The 20589-nt window shown below is 61.2% G+C and overlaps 6 protein-coding genes across 6 annotated transcripts; all 6 read right to left on the bottom strand.

Moving 5' to 3' along the window:
• Positions 1-657: 657 nt before the first annotated feature.
• On the bottom strand, positions 658-1392 carry LMXM_28_2360 (conserved hypothetical protein; the record flags this gene model as incomplete). Its single annotated transcript, XM_003877029.1, has 1 exon — positions 658-1392. The coding sequence occupies one exon, from the start codon at positions 1390-1392 to the stop codon at positions 658-660; it is 735 nt and encodes a 244-aa protein (XP_003877078.1).
• A 1350-nt stretch (positions 1393-2742) lies between these two features.
• LMXM_28_2350 (conserved hypothetical protein) lies at positions 2743-3567 on the bottom strand (the record flags this gene model as incomplete). Its single annotated transcript, XM_003877028.1, has 1 exon — positions 2743-3567. The coding sequence occupies one exon, from the start codon at positions 3565-3567 to the stop codon at positions 2743-2745; it is 825 nt and encodes a 274-aa protein (XP_003877077.1).
• An 811-nt stretch (positions 3568-4378) lies between these two features.
• On the bottom strand, positions 4379-6454 carry LMXM_28_2330 (conserved hypothetical protein; the record flags this gene model as incomplete). Its single annotated transcript, XM_003877027.1, has 1 exon — positions 4379-6454. The coding sequence occupies one exon, from the start codon at positions 6452-6454 to the stop codon at positions 4379-4381; it is 2076 nt and encodes a 691-aa protein (XP_003877076.1).
• A 3946-nt stretch (positions 6455-10400) lies between these two features.
• LMXM_28_2320 (conserved hypothetical protein) lies at positions 10401-13115 on the bottom strand (the record flags this gene model as incomplete). The annotated part of the gene is made up of 1 exon (XM_003877026.1): positions 10401-13115. One exon carries the CDS (start codon positions 13113-13115, stop codon positions 10401-10403), a length of 2715 nt encoding a protein of 904 aa, XP_003877075.1.
• A 2804-nt stretch (positions 13116-15919) lies between these two features.
• On the bottom strand, positions 15920-17137 carry LMXM_28_2310 (eukaryotic translation initiation factor,putative; the record flags this gene model as incomplete). Its single annotated transcript, XM_003877025.1, has 1 exon — positions 15920-17137. One exon carries the CDS (start codon positions 17135-17137, stop codon positions 15920-15922), a length of 1218 nt encoding a protein of 405 aa, XP_003877074.1.
• A 1084-nt stretch (positions 17138-18221) lies between these two features.
• LMXM_28_2300 (conserved hypothetical protein) lies at positions 18222-20090 on the bottom strand (the record flags this gene model as incomplete). Its single annotated transcript, XM_003877024.1, has 1 exon — positions 18222-20090. The coding sequence occupies one exon, from the start codon at positions 20088-20090 to the stop codon at positions 18222-18224; it is 1869 nt and encodes a 622-aa protein (XP_003877073.1).
• Between the last annotated feature and the right edge of the window lie 499 nt (positions 20091-20589).

The raw sequence follows: 20589 nt of genomic DNA, 5'->3' as shown, positions 1-20589 counted from the left end.
AATACATGCAGCCCGTGCTTGCGTCCTCCCTTTTCTGCGCTTTTTCATTTTCTCCCCCCCCCACTCCCTGGCAGCGAGTCCGAGCGATCGGCTCGCCCGCTTCGTGCGACGTCACCCCTGCGCCCACGGTGGATTCTTACCACGCCCACACACACACACACACACACCGTGCCATCGTGCTTGTGTCTTCATAACGCTTTGTGCTTGTGTGTTACGTATCACAACGCCCAACTACCACCGAAATCGGTTGGCCACGTGCCGTCACAGCCATAACCGCTGCAATCCAAGGAAAGAAAACGAAAGAAGGGAGGGCAAAACGGGAATGCGGCTGCTGCGGTACGCCTGTGTTCAATGGCCTCCCCCCCCGCCACGGTGCACATCCTCCCCTCACCTCTGCCTTGCAGCAGCGCATGTGTTGCCATGAAGCAGCAGTGTCCCCTGTTTTCTTCAGCCCCACGCCCTTTTTCCGCGTCACCACCACAAACAACACACCGGCCTCCTGAGCTCGCATAGCGGTGCTCCTCGCTGCTGAGAGGCCCGAGAAGATAACGAGCGAAAGAGGAGTGGGGTGAAGCAAGTCGCAACGGTTTGCCCAGGGAGGCGAGGGGGATAAGAGCAGAGGAGCAACATGAAAGGTGCACGCGCAAGCCCTCGGGACTACTCTGCCAGAAACGCCTTGATGTTGATGGTCTTGATGGGTAAGTCCTTGGCCGACTGCAGTGTTCCCTGGTTGTGCATCGACTTGACGCGGTTCACGAGGACCTTCCGATTCGACCAGAAGGTGTCCTGCACCTTCTTGAAATGCAGATAGCGCGCCTCCTCCTCCGACTCCTTCATTCTCCTCGACATCCCCACAAGGGAGCGGTTGACGTTGATCCAGCGGCTGCGGTAGTCGCGGATGGCCTTCGTCTCCTCAAAGTCGGTGTACATGTGTGGCTCGTCGTAGTTAGTGCGCGGCCGCTGCCGCTCGCCAAACTGCCATTCGACCCCCGCGAGTTGGCACTGATAGCGGACAGAGTGCAGAGTCCAGTAGTTCGTGTACCACCGCCCCACAATCCCCTCCGACTGCGCCCGTATGCGCTGCGGCGGACGCGGCACATCGCATGTCTCAAACCCCTCCGGCACCATCTCGAGCGCCTCTTTCAGCGCCGCAGCGGAGTAACGCTGGCGCAGGACAGGGCGGCTCCCTTTGGTGAAGGCCCCCCACCGTGCCTTTTGCAGCCACGATTTTTCGTTGTAGGTTGAGCGGTAGACGGGCTTGCCGCGGCCGTTCCACCACTTGGCGTTTTGAATGTTCAGCATTTCCGGTACGTACTTGACCGGTGTCGTCTCTGGCGCGATGCCGACGCCTGGCGTGGCCGCGAGCCGCGCGCTGCTGCCGCGGAACGCCATGATGCCGGGCGGATGTGCTTGCTGAATGAAGATGAGGGAAAATAAAAGGCCGGCAACCACTCAGCTGCCTTCCGCCCGCACAGCCAAGAAGACGGAAACAGCACGGGGTAGGTGGGGAGAAGTGCCGGTGTTGGGAGATGTGGAAAGGGGAAGCGCGTGCCTGTGTTTCGAGGAAGGGTGAGCACGGTAAGAGCGCAGCCGTCCAGTCGCTCAGCCACGGTGCGGCCCTTCTCGCAAGCACCCACGCCTTTGCTGCTCCTCCCGCCTTGTCGGTGTGGAGTCCGGGATGAATGCGTGTTGAGGGGGAGGAGGGGGGCGGGAAGACGCGGACGTCACCCTTTCCTCGACCTCGTTGCCTCCTCACGCCAACGTCCGTTTTTTTCTCTGCACCTGTTTTCAACAACGAAGAGGGTTGACGATCACTGCTGCGCCAGGCACGTATACCGCCAGGACGGCACGGCAGGAAGAGAGAGAGAGACGCAGATGGATAAAGGGTGGGGATCGATAGGGCGGAGGCGCTGCAGAAACGCGCTGCACGCGAGGAACCACAACGAGGGGAGGGGGAGGGAGGTCGGGGTAGTTGTGCACCGCTGCCACAGTGACCTGAGCGTGTATAAAGTAAATCCGGGGGAGGGGGGCGCGCAGTGTCCAAGTCGAAGCACCAGAGCGTGGGTGACGTAGCGCAAGACAGGGAAGGCGGATGAGGGGGAGGGGCGAGGAGGTGTACGATGAAACGAACGCGGCACAGGCGAAAGAGATGTGAAAGGGGGGAGAGGGAGGACTGCTCATGTGAGGCCGCCCGAATCGAGTCGTCCCCCTCCTCTCCTCTCCTCTCCTCCCCATCGATACGGCCACCACCACCACCACCCGCCACACTCGCCGTACATCAGTCTACTGCCTTTCGCTCCCGCGCTCTCTCACTCCTCTCTGCTTGCCTCAGTCGACTCCTTTAGGCCTCCTCCTCGCAGACTATGGCACGGTCATTCCGGGACTGGCCGCACCATCCTCACCTCTCCCACGTACGTACGCTCCTGACATCCTTTCCTCGAGCCCGCTCATGTCATCTTTACATACACGCACACACGCGCCGCTCACGCATCCTCCATGAGGTAATATGTACGCATGCACATATCGGCGAGTAACAGAGAAAAGAAAGCCTAAGACACAGTAGAAGGGGAGCAGGAGGGGGAAGGGGGACGAAAGAAAAGCGCGGTGCGCTGCAGCACAGAGCCGTCGAGCACGGAAAAGCGAGCAACATGTACAGTCTCTCTCGAGCTGTGGCCTCTTTTTGAGCGGTGGAGTCGAAAGACAGACACGCGCTCCTACTTGGACGTCCCTGCAGCCGCGATCTTACTTGCAGTGAATGGGGGCCTTGGCGCCGCTTGCCTGCGGCTTCCTCACCACAACAGTGCGCCTAAACCACGGTCTTGCCGACGTGCCCCTATTCGAGCCTGCTGCTGCCGCCGGTTTTGAGGCGGTCGCGCCACTACCGCTGCTGCCACTGCTGCTACTAACGAAATTGGCAGGATGCTGCACGTGCGCGTTGTAGTCGCCGTATGCTATCAGCTCATTGCCCTTCCACTTAAACTCGGCATCACCGCGCATGTGATTGGTCTCTGGGGATGGCGACCACCAGAACTTGTCGGCGTACAGGTGATGCTTGTGGTACTTGCAGTCCATCAAGGACGGCTTTCGAATCTCGTCCAGCAAGATGTAGCGTACGCCCCACTCCTCCAGCATCCCGATTGTCTCTTCCTTGGGCATGTTTTTGAAGTGGCGCTTGAAGTTAGGGTCGTTCACCAGGTTTGTCGTGCACAGGGAGTTGTCCCACGTCATGCGGGTGTAGTTACCCATGGAGTCGTACTGTGAGCCTGCCATTTTCACGGCGCGAACGTCGACCATGTCGTTGTTGCGCGATCGGTGTCTAAACTGAACACGATTGTGGTGGGTTTCGATGATGTAGCGAGTACCACGACGCACGCCGCCCTGTGCGTTAAACAAGTGCACGCGATCACTGAAGCCCTGGAAGTTGCTGCCAAGGTAGCGCACCTTCTTCTTGCGCTCCTTCAGGATCAGCATCGTCAGCTCCATGCGGTCAGGCGTCATCTTGTTCAGCACGCGCGGCGCATACGCGTTCTGGAAGACGATCAAGGCAGGTACAGTGAAGCGGAGCATTGTTAGCGAAGCGCCGTCGCGTATGCATATATATGTGTATATACGTGTGTGTGTGTGTGTGTGTGTGTGGATGTGTGAGCCGCGCTCGGCCCATAGAAGCAGAGGAAAATGCGGAAGGCAGAGGAAGGGGACTCGGCTACACGAATCACCGGCAGTGATGGAGAAGCTGCTAGCTGCTACACTACTACTACTACAGATAAACTAGATAGAAGGGTGGATCGTGTGTGTGTGTGGAAGGAGCGGGGAGGGGGAGGAAGCAGAGCGGTCGCGCAACGAAAAACACTAGATCCCCTGTGGGTGTGTGCATGCGCTCAACGTGCACGGCACCAACAACAGAAGAAAAAGGATGCGGGGAGGGAGAGGGGGAGGGCGGAGTCAGACAGATCACCGACTAGATGGGTCACAAAAGGAAAGGAGGACAACACACACGCACATAAGGCGATGGTAGAGAAACTTTGTGTGCATCTTGTCGCGTGTGGCATCTAACGCACGCATGGCTGGGTAACAGCATATAACGGTTGTGCCTCGGTCATCAGCCACCACTGCCAGCACCGCTACGCGCCCGCCGAAGCCCACCCAGCCATCCACCAGCATACTTTCTCCCCTCTCGCCCGTGCCCAAGGCGCAACGTTGGAAAAGTAGGAATGCCTATCATCGAAACACGGCGCTCGGCGCTGATGATGCACGTGCACGCACACGCACACGCATGCATGCACACGCAGCGACAGACACACACAGAGAAGCGCATGTCAGTTGCGTGCATCGTTCTTTCGTCTCGCTCTTTCAGTTTAGTGTGGCCGCTTGAGGGCTGTCAGCGTCGGTAATTGCTGTTGGTGAAGCGAAAGAAGAGTTTGTACCTGCCGTACTGATCGAAGCTAATGCGCACCCCGCCGCGGCGGGTGTCCCACTGCTTCTTTCGGATGCGGTACGCCACATCGGCGTACGGCGGACCCACACTGAAGACGAGGAGGCAGTACTGGTCGTTGGGCCCCTCGGGTGTGTCCTCGATGCGGAATATGTGCCGCATGTCGCGTTTCGTGTTCGCGAGAGCTGGGTAAAATAAAGTGAACTCGTACCACATCTCCGTCCGCGGTGGCGGGTTGGTGCGACTGTCGTAGTGGGTGCGGTTGTACTGCGTCCATGTGAATCCCGTCTTGACTTTGCAGAACCGATGCGGCTTCATCAGCGGCTCCGCCTCGCCGCCGCGTGCAGAGGAGCCGCCGTGGTGCGAGCGGGAGCGCGAGTAATTCGACGACGACCCCGTCGCGGCGACGGGGCGGTTGGGGTGAGAAAGGTAGTAGTCCATCACCTCGCCCTTGTACACCTCTTCGTCCTCGTCGATCGTGTCGTGCTGCTGATGCAAGAGCTTCTCGTAGTAGGCATCGTCCGGCACGTAGGCAGCCGGCAGCCCGGCCTCTGGCTGCCCAGGAATACCCAGGGCTGCGGACATCAAGTCTGCCTTGTATTGCTGCTGCTGCTCCTGCTGGATCAGCTGCTCGTGAAGGTTTCGCTGCTGCACGGTGAACTCGGGTGGAGTGATGGCGGAATCCCGGTCAAAGCGGTGGAGGCGATCACGCGCCACCATCACACCAAGCCGCGCGTACACCATCTTGTAAAAGTTCGCGTTGAGCCCTCGGAGGCGCTGCATAGCCTCGGCGCTGATCCGCGGCGCAGCCACTGACAACGGCGACGCTATCAAAGCAGAATCTGAAGTAGTGCCGGCAGGTGACGAAGACGGCGCCGTGGGAGCTTCGGGGCAGCGAGAGAGCGCCAACACGTCGGCAAGCAGGGCAGAAGCCTTGTACAGCTGCTGCGGCTGACGCGGGCCTGCCGGTGCCTCCGTCTGCTCAGCGCCCTCGTCGTCCGTACCGCCCTCCCTGACCACCTGTGCCGCCACCTCCTCGTCGCTGTCCCACATCGGCTCTTCCTTGATGGTCTCCCTCTTTTCGACCTTCACTGCCGCTGCGTTGGCCGACGAGGATAGCGATGCGCCCTCCGCGGCGGTGATCCTGGCGCCGTTGCTTTCACCTTCCCGTGACGCCTCGCCACCCCCGTCGCCGCCACGGGTCGCAGCGTACAGAAGAAGAAGAAGTTCCCGCTCGTACCGTGGCGGCATTGCAAAGACGTGCAGGCGAGCGCTATGCAGCGACAAGGAGTTCAGAAAGGCCTGTACACGAACCCAGAACTCGCAAGCTTGATACAACGCGGTGGCCAGAGCAAAGTCCTCGACGTCCTGGTGTGGGCTTGCCGGTCTGCCGTCATCGTCTTCCCCACGGTCCTCGCCCTCCTCGTTGGTGAAGCGAGAGTATCCATCATCGCGGTCACGCGAGCGCGAGCGGCCGTAGTAACCACCGCCGTAGTCGTCGGCGTCGTCATAATCGTCATCATCACGATCGCCGCGAGTGGCCGTCGCATCGGCGATCCAGGCACCAAGGGCACCACGTGCCTCGACAAACTCTGCCACTTCCTTCACCGCCACCTGAATATCCTCGGCAGTGTGCTCTGCGACGAGACTCTCGCACAGCGCCGGAAGAGAGCTGCCATCGCGGCTGAACAGCTGCGGCACCAGTACCCGCTCGATGCTGGACGTCACGACCTCCTGCGCAAGCCGCACGAAATGATTCGCCGCCGCCACCTTGCTACAGTCCAAATAGTGCATGCAGAACCGAATGACAAGCACGTCCATCGGCTTCACACTACGCGCCACCGCGGCTGCGGCAGAGGAGGAGAGGGCGGTCAGTTGGCTTTCCCAGCCGCGCTGCTGTCGCTGCAAGCGCACCCGCTCCATCGCACGCGAGGCCGTCTGCCGCAGCAGCCCACCCAAAGCTTCACACGCTTCCTCCTCATCCGTGCGCCGCCGCTTTCCATTAGGTCGATCCCAGTCCATTGTGGTCCCCAACTTGGACCTTGACCCTCAGCTTTGTATGCGTCCGCGTGTATCGGTCGTCTCTACGCCACTGCGTGCGTGTGCGTGTGTGTGTGTGTGTGCCTGTGACGACCTGTTTATATATATATGTGTATCTCCGTGGCTGCGGTGCTTTTTACGTGCGTGTGTGCGCGTGTGTCGTCATGCTTGCGAGTGAGTCAGGGGAAGAGGTTCGACGCACAGGCGTAAGTCGAGGGAGGACGGAAGAAAGTCAGCGGGAGAGCAAGAGGGGAGGGGAGAGAGAGTAGGCGGAGAAAAGCGGCAGGTGAAACGCAAGAAAGCCACCACGTGTAGCAAGCAAGAAAGTCGTCTTGGTGGTGGGGAAGAGAGACGGATATGGGGCGCCTCCTGGGGGAGAGGCAGAAGGGGGAGTCAGGAGGCGTTCGACAACAGCACGCCCACACACCCTGCGCATGTTTCTTCTTCGATTTCTTCACTCCGGCTCCTGCCCTGCCCTCCTTCATGGACAATGGACGTCATCGGGGACACGCAAACACGTTCGAGTCTTTTCTGGGGATGGATCCCTCTCTCACCCGTCCTTGGCGTACGCGTCAGCCGACCAGAGCATCGAGATAGCGCCTCGCCCCCTCCTCGCTCCACTCCCCCGCTCACACGTCCTTTCCCCTCCCCCGTGTGGCCGCCGCACGTCACACAGGCCCAGCAACGGTCGAAAGCAGGAAACAACCAGTGAGCGCGCGGCGTGCGAAGATTGACGATTCGGAGCGGGAGAAGGTGTGGGAGGGAGGGAGAGGGCTGAGGACAGCACCCAAAGAAAGGGGTGGAGAACACAAGAGGCGCAACTGAGCCACGTAAGAAGGGCAGTCGATAACCCCCTCGCCTTCCGCACCACCACAGAGGCGCGAAGGGGCGGGGAAGAGCAGAAGGATTGACCGAAGAATGAAGCAACAAGAGCACCAATACCGTTTCGCCTCCTCCATCGCCACGTGGCACACACACACACACGAACGCGCGCAGCGATAGAGCCGAAGTGAGAGAGGGGAGGGAGGGGGGGGAGTATAGGGAACGTAAACAGGAGCGAACCAGCAAGTAGCTATCACGCATATCGAGGCATGCGTCTGCTCCCACCACCACCCCTCTCTGGTCCTCTTGCCCTTCGCTCCCATCTCTCACGCGTGCATGCGCCCCCCCCCCGGATGAACGAAGAGAGGCAGCAAAGGATGGCGATGCTGCAAGGAGATTCTGCACGTCTGTGTGGATGCGCGTGTACTCGCGGGGCTCGCGTCCCTGCGGAAAGGCGCGCTCGCGCAGAGAGAGAGAAGCGCACCTGAAAGGCCTCTGAGAGTGGTTTCCGAGTGCGTGCACGTGAGTGCCTCGGAGAGGAGGCAGATCTAGACGATACGGCTGCACGTGTGATCACGACCGGCGACGTGCAGATGCACCAGTACACCCCAACCTGGAAAGGCCGCCGCCACCATCGCCGTCGGTCATCCGCGCACGCACATATATACGGAGGTAAGAGAGGGAGGGGGAACACAGAAGAGGTAAAACTAAAAGCGTCCCCCTATACCACTACACATGCACAGCCGTCGCGCCTCGTCCAGCCACCTCCGCTTAGCCCTGCCCCTTCTTTGGGCCGATAGCCCACACGGAGCCACAGTCACAACCGGCGACGGGGAGGACGCGGAAACAATTGCTTGTTCTTCGCCGCGTCACCGTTTCTCCGCCATACAACATGAGCTGAGCGCCGCACTCTGCCCCGCCAGTCACACACACACACACACATCCGCGTGGTGCGAGGCGGCCGTGTGCACATGCGCTATAACAACGCAGGCACGGTCATATCGGCGCGGCCCCTGCCTCATACTCCACCCACCCTGCGCTTCCCAGGTCGCCTCGCAGTCAGCCGCATTATGTCGGCCGCCACCTGGTGCGTCTCCAGGAGCGGCACAGGCGCCACCACACCGGTGGGCCGTGTGAGCGTCGGGTGTGGCGTGCCTTCAAGTCACGCTGCCCGGTCATATGGACGGCACAGGCGTGTGCACGGTCGCGGGGCGCTCCGAGGCAGCACCACCCAGGGCCTCACCGCCGGCATCAGTAGCGATGCACCGCACTGGCCTCCCCAAGCCTCATGCGCGTGGCCCTGCCGCGACGAGAAGTGGGGTCCGGCAATTGGCAGGGCTGGGGAGGAGGGAGGGGCTGCCTGGCTGCCGCCACACACACACACGCAGAGAGAGTAGGGAGAGGGGGGGCGTACGAGGACACTCGGGCATTGCAACACGTCAGCAGAGGCGGCAGGAGGAAGAAAGACGAGCAAAGAAAGACCGCACGTCTGCGGTAAAGGCGTGAAGAAGAGGCCAAGAGCCGATACAGACACGCAAGGAGAATGAATTCGAGGAGGCAAAAGACACAGACACGGTGGCGCCCACCCACGACGACGGCATGCACCCACAGAAGCAAGTGCCGCTCAGGCCCATTGCCCCCGCCCTCCCGGCTCGTCATCCCATTCCACGAGCTAAGCACGTCCCAGTGCACAGATTTCCTGCTCACCTCCAGCGATTTCAGGCGCTTGAGCGCAGCCAAGCTACCCGCGAAGCTGCCGTGGATACGGATATTGTTTGGCAGGATGATCGACACAGCGCGCAACAGCGCACCATCATCGTCGTCATCCACTTTCAGCATCTCGCCCACGAGCCCGCGGCCACTCGAGCTCGCAAGCGCGTCACTGCTCGCGTCGCATGTCACTCAATCCCGCGTGCAGTAGTTAGACGCAGTCCAAAGCGGTCGCATTACGCCCCTGCGCTTGTCCGCGAACCAGCACAGGAAGCTCAGCTCTGCCTGTTCAGCAGTCACCTTGCTCTGTGCCTGCGCGCCGCCAATAAACAGCAGCATAGTCACAAGCATAAGCACGAGATGAGGTGGCAATGGATCGGCAGCATCTTATCCAGCACCGTGCTCCCTGCGCGTGGCAGCAGCAGCCGCAGTAGAAGTAGAGCTGGTGGTGATGCGAGTTGTTGCATCGTCGCGTGTAGAAACACAAACGTGTATGGCCAATATCAGGTGTCAACTGCGGCGCACCCGCAAGACAGCAGCCACGGCGGAACGCAGGGGACCAGAGAGGTCGAGGGCCACGCCAGGGCGCGGAGAAGAGAAAATTAGGGTGCAGTATGGAGAAGCCGCGCTGCAGCAGCATCACAGGCGCCGCAGCGGTACAAGGCGTTTAGCTTTTGGAGCTCTCCAACGCGTGCTCACAGCACGCTGAGTGAGGGTCGAGACAAGGCTATCAAGCCCATCCCTCTGCCGGCACTGCCACTCTGATCACCACCACCCTCCTCGGGGATGGATTCGATGAGGGCGTGCGTAATGTCTTTCGGCGCTCCCTACCCTTGCGAGGAGCTGATGGGCTAGCTCCCGTCCACTTTGCAGGGGTGCCGTCGACGCATATTGGCGTTTTCGGTGCATGTAAGTGGGTCTGAAGGGATAGGGAGACCGGAACGAATGACTGGGGTGGTGGTTCATGACCACCCGGCCGAGGTGGCAGTCCAGGTACTGCATCCCGCTCTGCAGCATCGTACAGCGCGCTCGGTGGTGGTGTGAACGGCGATGATAGGAGGAGAAAAGGTGTGGTGACAGCCACGGCGCCTTGCTGGCTTTGATTCGGTTAGTGCTCAAAGAAAAGGCAAGAACGGCTAGAAGCAAGAGAACGATCCCCGCGGATGCGCCGAACCGCTTGCTGCGAGTTGCACCTACGAGCACAGATAGGAAGGCATTAGTGGTAAGTGCCGGGGGTGGGGGAGGGGGGGGCTGAGACTGCTGCGCCACCGGTCTGATGATTACTTGTGCGACAGACAGAAAAGCGAGAGGCAGCGGCGATACGATTGCCATGGTGAGAAGTGTACTACAAGCAGCGCCGACGCTAGTGACAGCGATGTGCTGGAGGCGGGCGAGGCTAGATTTCCCAGGGAAGCAAGAGCTCGTCAGACGACTTGTTGGCTGCCCGTGATCTTGCGGCTGCCGACCTACTGGCAGAGTGAACCGTCAGTGCTGTCACCCCGTCGCAGTTGTTGTCGGCAGCTTGTTCTGGCAAGAAAGGCTCTGAACTGATCGAGGAAGCAGTGATGATGCTATCTTCAAACTGGGCCGCAGAGGAGAACAGGTACTGGCCATCGAGTCCCTCCGCACGTTTGCCTTGGAGTGGCGGCGTGGAGTGGTCAGCACCGCTGCCACCCTCGTGATATCGATTCTGTCCGTCCAACTCCGAGGAGCCACCCACCTCCGCAGTCGCGTAGCCTTCCCCCCAAAATGCGCCGCCGTTGGATGGTGGCGCACCCGGTGTGCCAGCGTCGTCGCTCCCCTTGCCATCGTGGGGCCGCGCCTTGGGATCACACAGCGCCGATGTCGATGCGCCAGTGAAATCTGTGATGAAGACTGCGGACTCGCCTGCTGAGTCCACCGTCACCGCTCGCGTGGGCACACGCACGCCAGGCATCTGTTTCGGCGGCGGCGGGGTCGCTAAAGCCCCCGTCAGAGGTGCTGAGATCACACTCGGCACCGAGGAGCCTCTCAGCCCCTCGCTCCGCTGCACCGAGTCTTCGAGGGAGACGCTGCCTGGCGAGGCCGCGCCGCGTTTGCCAGAGTTGGACCCAAAGCAATCCTCTGGACTGCTTCCCGGATAGCGGCACGCTGCGTCGCTATCGTTATGTGTGACATGCGAGCGCCGCACACGTTCCAGCAGCGGCTCCGACTGCTCCCCGTCATCCGCACCCCCGCTAGGCCTTGAGAGAGACGAAGATCGCTGTCGCTGCTCCTGTTCCTTCTGCTGTTGCTCCAAGTATGCCCGCCTTGCCGCAGCGGCCCCAGGAGAGAGAGCGGTGCCTTCGGCGAGGGGCCAACCGACACTGGCGTCAGGCATGTCCTCGTCAGCAACGGTGAAAGCGAGCAAGGGCGGTGGCAGCGAGCCGTCGTTGCGCTTCGCCGTCGATGCGGGCTTGTACAGGCCCTGCTCTCTCGCCTCTTTGAAGCACCCTGAGACTGCTGTTACCTGTGCACCTGGTGGCATACCAACACGACCACCAGAATCACGGTCATGGGCCACAGGTGCTGCCTCAGCAGGAGCGCCGGGTTCCACCAACACTGCTCCAGCCAACCCATGGCGATGCGGGGGCTTGATCGTCTTCATGAAGTCGTGCTGCTGTTGCTGCAGCGGCGTAGAGTGGCTCTGCGATGAAGCCGACGCGTCACGAAGCGCAGCACCATTCTTGCCCCTACGGCATCCCTGCTCGGGGTTTCGGGTGCGCGGTTTGGCAACGCGACTCGCCAGAACACGACTGCGGAGCTGCCGCGGTGCGCGGGCGTCGACGGAGTCGGGGCGCTGCCTTACTGCACTGTCTTGCGGCGTTTGTCGGCGCACCGGGTACGGGCGTCGCGCCGCTGTGGGAGGGGAAATGGTGGGCGGGCTGGCCCTGATGAAGCGGCTGACATGCGACTGCCCACTTGCCGGTCTGTCCGCTCGGCTGCCGCCCCACCGCTGCCAGTGACTGGATGCCGCGGCGAAAGGCGCGAGGGCCTGTGCAGCCAGATCGGCGCGTTGCATGTCATCGAGGCGTGCTCGCAGTGCCTCAAAGAGAGCGGACCGGCCGTCGTCGTGCCGCCTTGCTGACGGCACCTTGACGGGGGACGATGCCAGCGATGATATTGACGGGGTTCGTGGCATCACCCGCGGGGAGCTATCAGTCCCAGGCAATGCATGCACGCCACCGTAGTACTGGAGCAAGCGCTGTGCCTCGTACTGGCGGATCGCAGCGAGAAGGACGCGGTGCGCCTGCGCCGCTGGGAGCTGTGCCAGCAGCCGCACCATCGCTTCGCACTGCTGGTGCTGAGAAGGAGAAAGCTGCACAGGCCAGCTGCCCTCGTCCATCGGCGGCATGAGAGGAATCAGCGAGGTCGACGTGTCGTGGATAACGCTCTCTTGCTCCATAGACAATGGTGACGCTGAGGGTGGGCGATTCAAGCGCGCGTGGATGCCCGCGTCACGATCGTGCGCAGGGGGGCGGCTGGTACAGCGAGAGGGCAGCGGGAGAGATGAGGCCTCTGCGTTCCCACCAGCCGGTGTTGCAGGTGCGGAATAGCCACCGCCGCTCGACGTGGATGACTGCCGGCCCACTGGTGTGGCAACGACCTCAAAGTCGTGGAGAGAAGACTGAGACCGCAGCTGCCCTCGCTTTCGGCGCTGCTGCGAGTAGTACTGAAACACAACCGCGTCCGCGGCACCGCTTCCATTCGCGGCGCGAGATCGTCCTGCGGATGCTCCTGCCGTGACTGCCCGCCGTGGAGGTGGTGGCGGCCGCCGGGCACCGGGGCTACACGTTACGTCGTGGTAGCGCGGGCTGACGCCTCGGCTTCCGCCGTTCGCGTAGGCATGCAGCCGGGTGTGCGGGGACTGATAGGAGTGCCCACTTGACACTGCAGCACAGGTCAAAGGAAGGCCGTACGAGTCGCGAAACAGGCTCGCCTGCGTCGGGAAGTACGCCGCTGACAACGAGCATGCCGACGCCCTGCGGCGAGGTGGCGCATGACGCACATTTGGAGGCACAGGTGCACCGACGCCGTTCACCTCGCCTGGCGCCGACGAATGTGGTCGCCGCTGCAAAGACACGCGGCTCATTCGCTCTAACGGATGAGTACCACGCGCTACAGGTCGAGCGAAAGGAGAAGCGAGGATGCCTGCCCGTTCGTTTCGTTGGTTTCTCGTCCTTCTCGCGCTGCTTGTGTGTGGGCGGATGCGTCCTTTACTCGCTGTCGGCCACGCTCTCACTCTCGCGCCCCACTAACAATCACCTCGAGAAGACACACGACTGCTCGTTGCGTCCTCGTGCGTTGCTGTTGCTCGACCCCCTGGCTGAGTTGTGTATACGGACGTGTGTTGAGCGCTTCGCCCTTACCATGCGCCTCGCACTTGTCTCAGTGAATCCGTTATAATACCGAAACGAAGAGCAACAACAACGAAAAAGATTTCTATATTAGAGCGTGGACACGGGGTGGGGTGTGGGGCAGAGCAGCAGAAGACACCGATACACAGTGAGGGCCGGTGTGGTGCCGGAGGAGAGACAAGTATCGGGGGGAAACAAAACGCCGAAAACGCCAGCGAAAAGCGGGAGAGAGCCGGCACAGGGCCAACTAAAAGCGTGCGGAGTCCATGCAACTGGTGCAGGGACACACGGACACAGCGACAACAGCAGCGGGTGCAACAAAGGTGAGAGTGGGCTGTAAGCACCTCCACCTCTCCTCCACGGAAGACAGGCAAGGAGTAATGTGGGGGCGTTTCGATGAGCCAGTGTATATGTGTGCACGTGTGTGTCTGCGCTTAGAGTGTGCTGGGGCCGGTACAAGGAAGTAGGTGCAGCGAAGGGGGGAGAGAGGCAGGTGCAACGAAGAGAAGCAAGCGGCACTAAGGGGGGAGGGGGAAAATATGAAAAGTGTAAAGTACGTGTGTATGCGTGTATGCGTGTGTGTGTGTGTGTGGCGTGTCTCGGTAAGAAACAACGAAACGAATCGGAAGGCGGAGGAGGGGGAGGATGGGCAAATGGGGGGAGCGGGGAGGGGGGCAACAGATGCAGCGGCTGCGCACAATCCTTTCGGTGAAGGGGTACTTCCCCACGTCCACGATGAAAGTCAGAGGACTGGCAAGAGGAGGGGGGTGAGGGAAGAGAGGTTCGGGCAAATTCAGATCGATATATCGGTGTGCGTGTGGCATCGTGATAGCGCGCGGACAGAGAGAGATAAGGGAGGAAGAAGAGAAGAGGGCAAGGTGAAGAAGTGGAGAAGAGCGAAGACGCAAGCGTGACGAGGCGGAGGCCTTAGCTGCGCGCCTTGCATACAGCCGACACATAACACACGCGCGTGCACCCCTTATAGGGCGATGAACCATACACAATGGGGAAAAGGGAAGACGAGGGTTGATGCGCGACGATGGGGAGAAGCAATTCGGAACAACGCAAAACGCAGAATAGGAGTAGCGCAGTCCCGGACCCCACCCCCTCGACTTTCGCCCAGCGCTACTGCTCGTACCTGCTTCTCTCCTCCTCGTCCACCTCTCGCCCCCAACTGTCATCACGGTATCCCTCTGTTCACGTGGTGCACCGACGATGATTGCCGCCAAAACAGCTCACACGCCACTAGGCACCTCTTGTGGACACCTCGACCATGCATGGACTCGTGCTGACATGCTCTTGTGTTGCTGTTTGTCTTTGCGTTGGTTTCGGGCATTTTTTTTCGCGTGCGTGCATGTGCATGTGCGTGTGTGGTTATGGTGCTTGAGGGCATGGGGAAGGGGGGTATACATGCACGGACCACCGCCCTTGTCAGGCAGTGCGCCCATACCCGCATCCGCACACACACACACATAGCACCCACCGTTATCACAAAGAAACTGAAGAGAGAGGAACAACGAAACGCACCAGCGCACACGACGAGGGGAGAGGAGGAGCAACCACCACCACCAAGACACATGCACACGCGTGCACTCCCATGGACAGGCGCGGAGAGAGGGAGAACGCGCACAACCGGGAGGGCGGGCAGCCGTTCTTTTTTTCCTAGTCCCTCCCTCCCGTGCGCTCCTTGGCGCTGCCAGACGCACCTTCAAAGCGGCCAACAGTCCGGTACACAACAGAAAAAGGTGCGCACGCACACGCGGACGCCAACAACGCAGACGCCCCACTATGCCGAACAGTTAAACATATATAAGACTCCCTCCCTCCCTCCCTCTCTTGCGTGTATGCGTGCTTTTAAAGTTGCGCGCATCTTCTGCTTACGCTCTTAGTTACGATCCCCATCGCCGCAGCGCCGCCCCATCCCTCGATGCGCGCGTGTGCGTGCCCCCGATCGACCCTGTTGCTGCGTTCGTGCGCTTTGTTTAGTGAGGCGAAAAAGACACGCGGGAAGGGCACACGCGGGGCAACGCAAAGGACAGGACGACAACGGGCAAGACCAACTCCAGCCTCACCGCAACAACAATGAAACACATAGAAGGCACACCCAAAACACGCGTGCGCGCAGGTGCACGCGACAACTATTGGAAGGGGGCTTCCTCGCTCTCTTCCTCTTTCCCTCACCCGCCTCACCAACAAGTCCACGAGCAGTCCTCGCATCCTCGGCGCCACGGCGCCCACACACACGGGGGTGGGAAAGTGCTCAAGAAGGACGTGACGGCGAGCGTGGCATGAGGTAGTGGTGAAGGTGGTGTGAATGAATGGTGCGGACAAGCGTAGCCCAAACACGCACCTCTGAAACGGTGGTGGAGGCGGGGGAGGGGGGGGCTGCGCCGCCAGCAGTCGATTCTGGCATCCAGCCGCACGCATATGGATGGCGGATGCGTGGGCCGGTGCGAGAATACACTTGTGGAGGCGCACGCCGGCGCCTCCGCGAAGACCAGGACGAAGGAGAAACGAAGAGGTAAGACGGGGCGCCGGCTTAACGCAGAACGGTGTCTAGCTTGTCGTAGATGAGCGACTCCAGCGAGCGCGTCTGCGGCTCCACGTTCAGCTGCTCGTTCACGGAATCGATCTTCGCGCGATGCTTCACGGACTCGCTGATAAGGTTGACCAGCCACACCTCGGCATCGGCCTTGGACATGTCTAGCTGCTCCGCCACATACGGGATGGAGACGACGGAGTGCAGAGACATGTACTTGCTGAAGATCATACGCTTGGCGTTCTCGATGAGCTCGTCCTCGTAGTCGGCCAGGAAGTAGTCCTCCGCGATCATACGCCGCACCTCAGGCAGCAGCGCTATGGCGTCCTCGAAGGACGCCTTCTGAATGAGACTCACCAGCTGCGTGAGGGGGTCCGAGTACTCGTAGACGGACTCCACCAGCTCCGCGGCGCTAACAAAGTTGCTGTAACGGGTTCGGTGCAAGAGGACAGCCGCACAGATGTACCGCAGGTAGTGCGGGCACACCGTCTCAACGGCCCTGCGGTATGTCTGATCGTGGCGGTGATCGAAGATGAAGTACAGCAGCTGCAGCGAATACTGCAGACCGCCCTTGAAGAACGGGAAGAGTACCCAGTGCAGCAGCCACACGCGCGCGCGCACCGTGGTGGTGTTCGGGGCACCGAAGAGGTCTTCCTCGCTGGCGTTGTGCAGGCGGCGAATCTCCTCGGCAATACGCATGGCGGACTGCCAGTTGACGGCGCCGATGTCGCTCATCAGCTTACCCCACAGAATCGTGTCTGAGCGGATGTTGTCGTAGCCACTCACGCACTGGCACAGCGTCAGCAGCTCCGAGGCGTCGCCGTAGGCGCCGGTATCGTAGTAGAGATACGCAAGCTTGTACAACGCATTCATGACGGCTGCCGTGATGCCCTTTTTCTCGGAAAGGAACTCGTGCGACAGCTCCCCCTGCGTACGTCGCTCCCCTATCTCGGTCTCCGTCAGCTTAAACTGGTACGTGGAATGGTCGTCCTCGGACTCGACGAAGAATTCCTTCAGCGCCGGTTGGGCGGCCGCGGTTGCTTTCGCCATCATCTCCTCCGTCTCTGCCTTGATACTACCATCGGCGTTCAGCCCGGTCGTCTCGATCAGCTGCATCATGGCCTCCTGCACATCCTCGCCCTTCTGCGCGTAGTGGTTCAGCAGACCCAGGGCTAAGTGCTTGTCCATGTAGGGCAGTAGCTTCGTTAGCATGTCCATTGTCGCTGCGTAAGACGACTTCCGTGGCGATGGCGGTTGCCTTGTTTATTTACTTTAATGCTCAGGAGCGATTCTACGCTGTGACTGCACCCGTGCACGCACACAAGTCTCTGACCCGTTCGATTGTGTGTGTGTGTGTGGAAGGGGGAGGGAGGGGGGGGGCGTACGCTGCGGATAACAGGATATCACTCACTCCTTGCGTATGTGTGCACGTATAAAGTATGCGGGCGTATGCCTGACGAATCTCTCTGTTTCTCGCATGCGGTGGAAGACGCCGAGTTCATGCAAAGCGTTCCACAGACACACACACACACACACGAGGGGTGTGCAGGTGGTACCCACGTGGAGGCCGGTCAAAGCGGGGGAAGCGGGAAGAAGACGGGGGAGAGAGCAGTGAGGGGGGGGATGAGGAGGTGCGGGAGTTTGCGTGCATATGTCGAGACATGAGCAGCGGAGGTGCGCCGACGCAGGAGAGCGGGGAAGGGTGCAGAGGGAGGAACACGGCGGAGCCGGGATAGAGACCGACCGCTCTGGTGTAGTCGTGGCAGATATGCTCAGCACAGAGAGAGAGGGAGCGTGAGCGTGATGACGCTGATGCGGGCCACAAGTTCCTTCGCTCACCCCTCATGAACGCGTCGGGTGGCTTGAGTGTGGGTGTGCGCACCTCCCTTTTCTCTCTGCGGTTGTGCACCAGTGACGATGCAACGGTATCGTTGGACGAAACGGGAAGAACAAAGCTGGGATACGCGCAGACAAAGGGCACCGGCTCCATTATATGGTTAATGCACTCGTCGACGGCGCAGGTGCCGTGTGTGCAGGGCGTCGCTGCCCTTGCGCGCGTAGATGCCAAGGGTGGTGGGTGGTGTTCCTTTTCTCTTGCTCTCTCTCTATGACACGATGACCCGCCGCAGCTGCGACGGTGCTGCGCGCAATGCCTCGCTGGCTGTTCTATGTTCATGCTTGCATATGTGCGTGGGTGCGTGCGTTGCGGAGCGAGCAACGCGTGAGAGCTACAAAACGAGGAGGGGGGAAGACTCGTAGATACACGCCCCGCTCCCTCAGACGATGCCTCACAGCCGGTCCTTTAGGTGCGTATCAGGTCCAGCAGGTCGCTGTATACAGCCTCGCAGTAGCGGTTCTCTGCCGTGACCTCCCGCAACACATCCCGCACTCGCAGTGCGTTGTTGTGGCGCCCCTGCTCCAGACGCAGCGCGTCTATCTGGGCTGCTCTGCTGTCCATTTCGTGCATCAGGCGGCGCATCGCTTGGCTCGCTGCCACAGAATCCCCGTGCGGGTCGCGCAGCTGGCGCTGACAGAGTCGGTACTCGGCCCGCATATCTGCCAGATCAGTAATGAGAGCGCGGCAAGTGGCGTTCAGAGCGGCTCCGTGCAGGCCGTCCGCGGACGGACGCAGTGGTGGTAATGGTACGCGATGAAAGGCCGGCAATGAACCCGGTGCGGTGGTGGGTTCGCTGTGACGTGGAGGCATACCCACGCCCACGCTCGCCTGGGCGTGTGCTCGGGGCCTTTCGCCTCGGTTGCGCGGCGAAAAACAGCGGCTTCGGGGCTGGTGCGGCGAGGCCTCACGCCGGCGCTCGTCGCGATGCCGCGCGGAGGGCGAATGCGTGCTCTGCTTCACCGTGGAGCTTGTAGGGGCGGGCTCGCAGGCTGAGCACGAGCACGATGACGGCGAAGACCCCGTGGTCGTGTGTGTGTCCGGGGAGCAAGTGCCGGACGAGGTCGATGACGACGACAACCCAGGCGAGTGTTGACAGTTGTGCCGGTAGCGGTAGTCTCCATTCCGCGGAGGCGTCGCGGTTGCGCAGAAGGATGAGGCGCATGCAGCTGGAGGCGGTCGTGGTGGCCGCCCCGTGCTTACACCGCCGCGGTGCTGCCGATACGGTGAAGCTGCCGCCACGGGGACACCAGTCACACCAGTCGCCCCACGCCCCACGCGGTGGTAGTACAGCCGAGGCCGTAGATAGTTCCCGCGCTCGATGGTCGCCACCATCGCCTCCACATTGTGGGTGCAGGGCGAGGAGGCGCGACAGGGGCTGCAGGCGTCCCACGGACCGCTCGGCACGAAATGACGGCGCGGCACACGACGCGTCGGCGACGGCGCGTCCCAGACCTTGGGTGGCATGTCGCAGTACGAGCAGCGCGGGTGTCGCGTGAGCTTCGGCGACGCTGCAACAGATGTGCGCGACGACGGCGTTTCCACCCAGTTTTCCTTGGCACTCTTGACTGGCGCTGCTGCTGGTCCCGTTTGCCCTCGCCCATCGTCCACGACCTCCTCCTCGAGCTGTTCCGCCGTTGCGACTGCCGCCTCAGCGCCTCGTAGCCCATCCTGCAGGGAGCGCACCCTACTCCTTAGGCACTCTTGATCACGCAAGCAGGCGGCGAGGCTTCGACGGTGCTCCTCATGCGAGGCCTCCGTCTCCGCCACACCACGCCGCAGCTCTACCCACTCCTCGTGCAGCTGCCGCAGCGTCGACTCCAACTCGTCTTGACCCGTGTTGCTGCCGCGATGCCCCTGCAGCTCTGCAACCCACGCTTCCTCGCGCTGTCGACGTTGTTCAGAGACGCGCGCCATAAGTTCCCGATTCGCTTGAAGCGTCTCCTGCAGCTGAGCTCGCAGCACGTCCTCACGGTGGCCTCGAATGGCCCGTTCCTTCTGCACCAGCTGAGTGAGCTCGCGCCGGTGCTCCTCAAAGGCGTCTGCCGCACGCTGGCCCAGCTGCGCATAGTGCAGTCGCTCCTCCTCCAAGACTCTGGTGCGCCTCTTAAGGCGCGACAGAGAAAGCGGAGCGTCCGCGAGGGATGCCGTATCGGCAGGTAGCGCATAGTCAGAGATGGGTGAGTTGTGCGCCGCCGTTGAAGCGATGGAGGCCGAAGAGGAGGTGAAGGAGCACGGAATCACGGATGCGGCGCTCTCGTGCTGTATTGCAGACATGGACGATGAGGCGAAGGACGGCGGCGAGGACGGTCGTGCATGCGCTGGCTCTGCCAGAGGGTCGTCGAACATTTTGCACAGTAGCCAAAGTGCGTCAAGCGAACGCCTTAGCTATGCGTGAACATACATGAGCGCGCACGCACTCACCGATACACGACGCGGAAGCTCGATATGTCTCTCGCACTCCTCTATGCGTTAGACCGGTTCTATGGACGCCCCTCACGCCTTCTCTCTATGAAGTACGAGAACGTCGGTGTGCCCTTTTACATGTGCACGCGTCGTGCGCGCGCGTGTGTGTGTACGTCCCTGATGTGCGCGTGAGAGAGCGGAAGAGAAGGTTCTGGGAGGCGGAGAAGCAGGCGCACGCACCAGAAAAGGAAGCGAGATTCAAAGTACCGCGCACACTGGAGGGCAACCGCGCTGAAGCATGTAGGTTTTGTGCGTCAGCGAGAGACGGGGAGATGGGGGGAGAGGGTGGGGGGGCAGAGATGATGATGAA

Source organism: Leishmania mexicana, chromosome 28 (assembly GCF_000234665.1).
Source record: "Leishmania mexicana MHOM/GT/2001/U1103 complete genome, chromosome 28".
Lineage (NCBI taxonomy): Eukaryota > Euglenozoa > Kinetoplastea > Trypanosomatida > Trypanosomatidae > Leishmania > Leishmania mexicana.
This window is presented reverse-complemented; position numbering and strand designations above follow the sequence as displayed.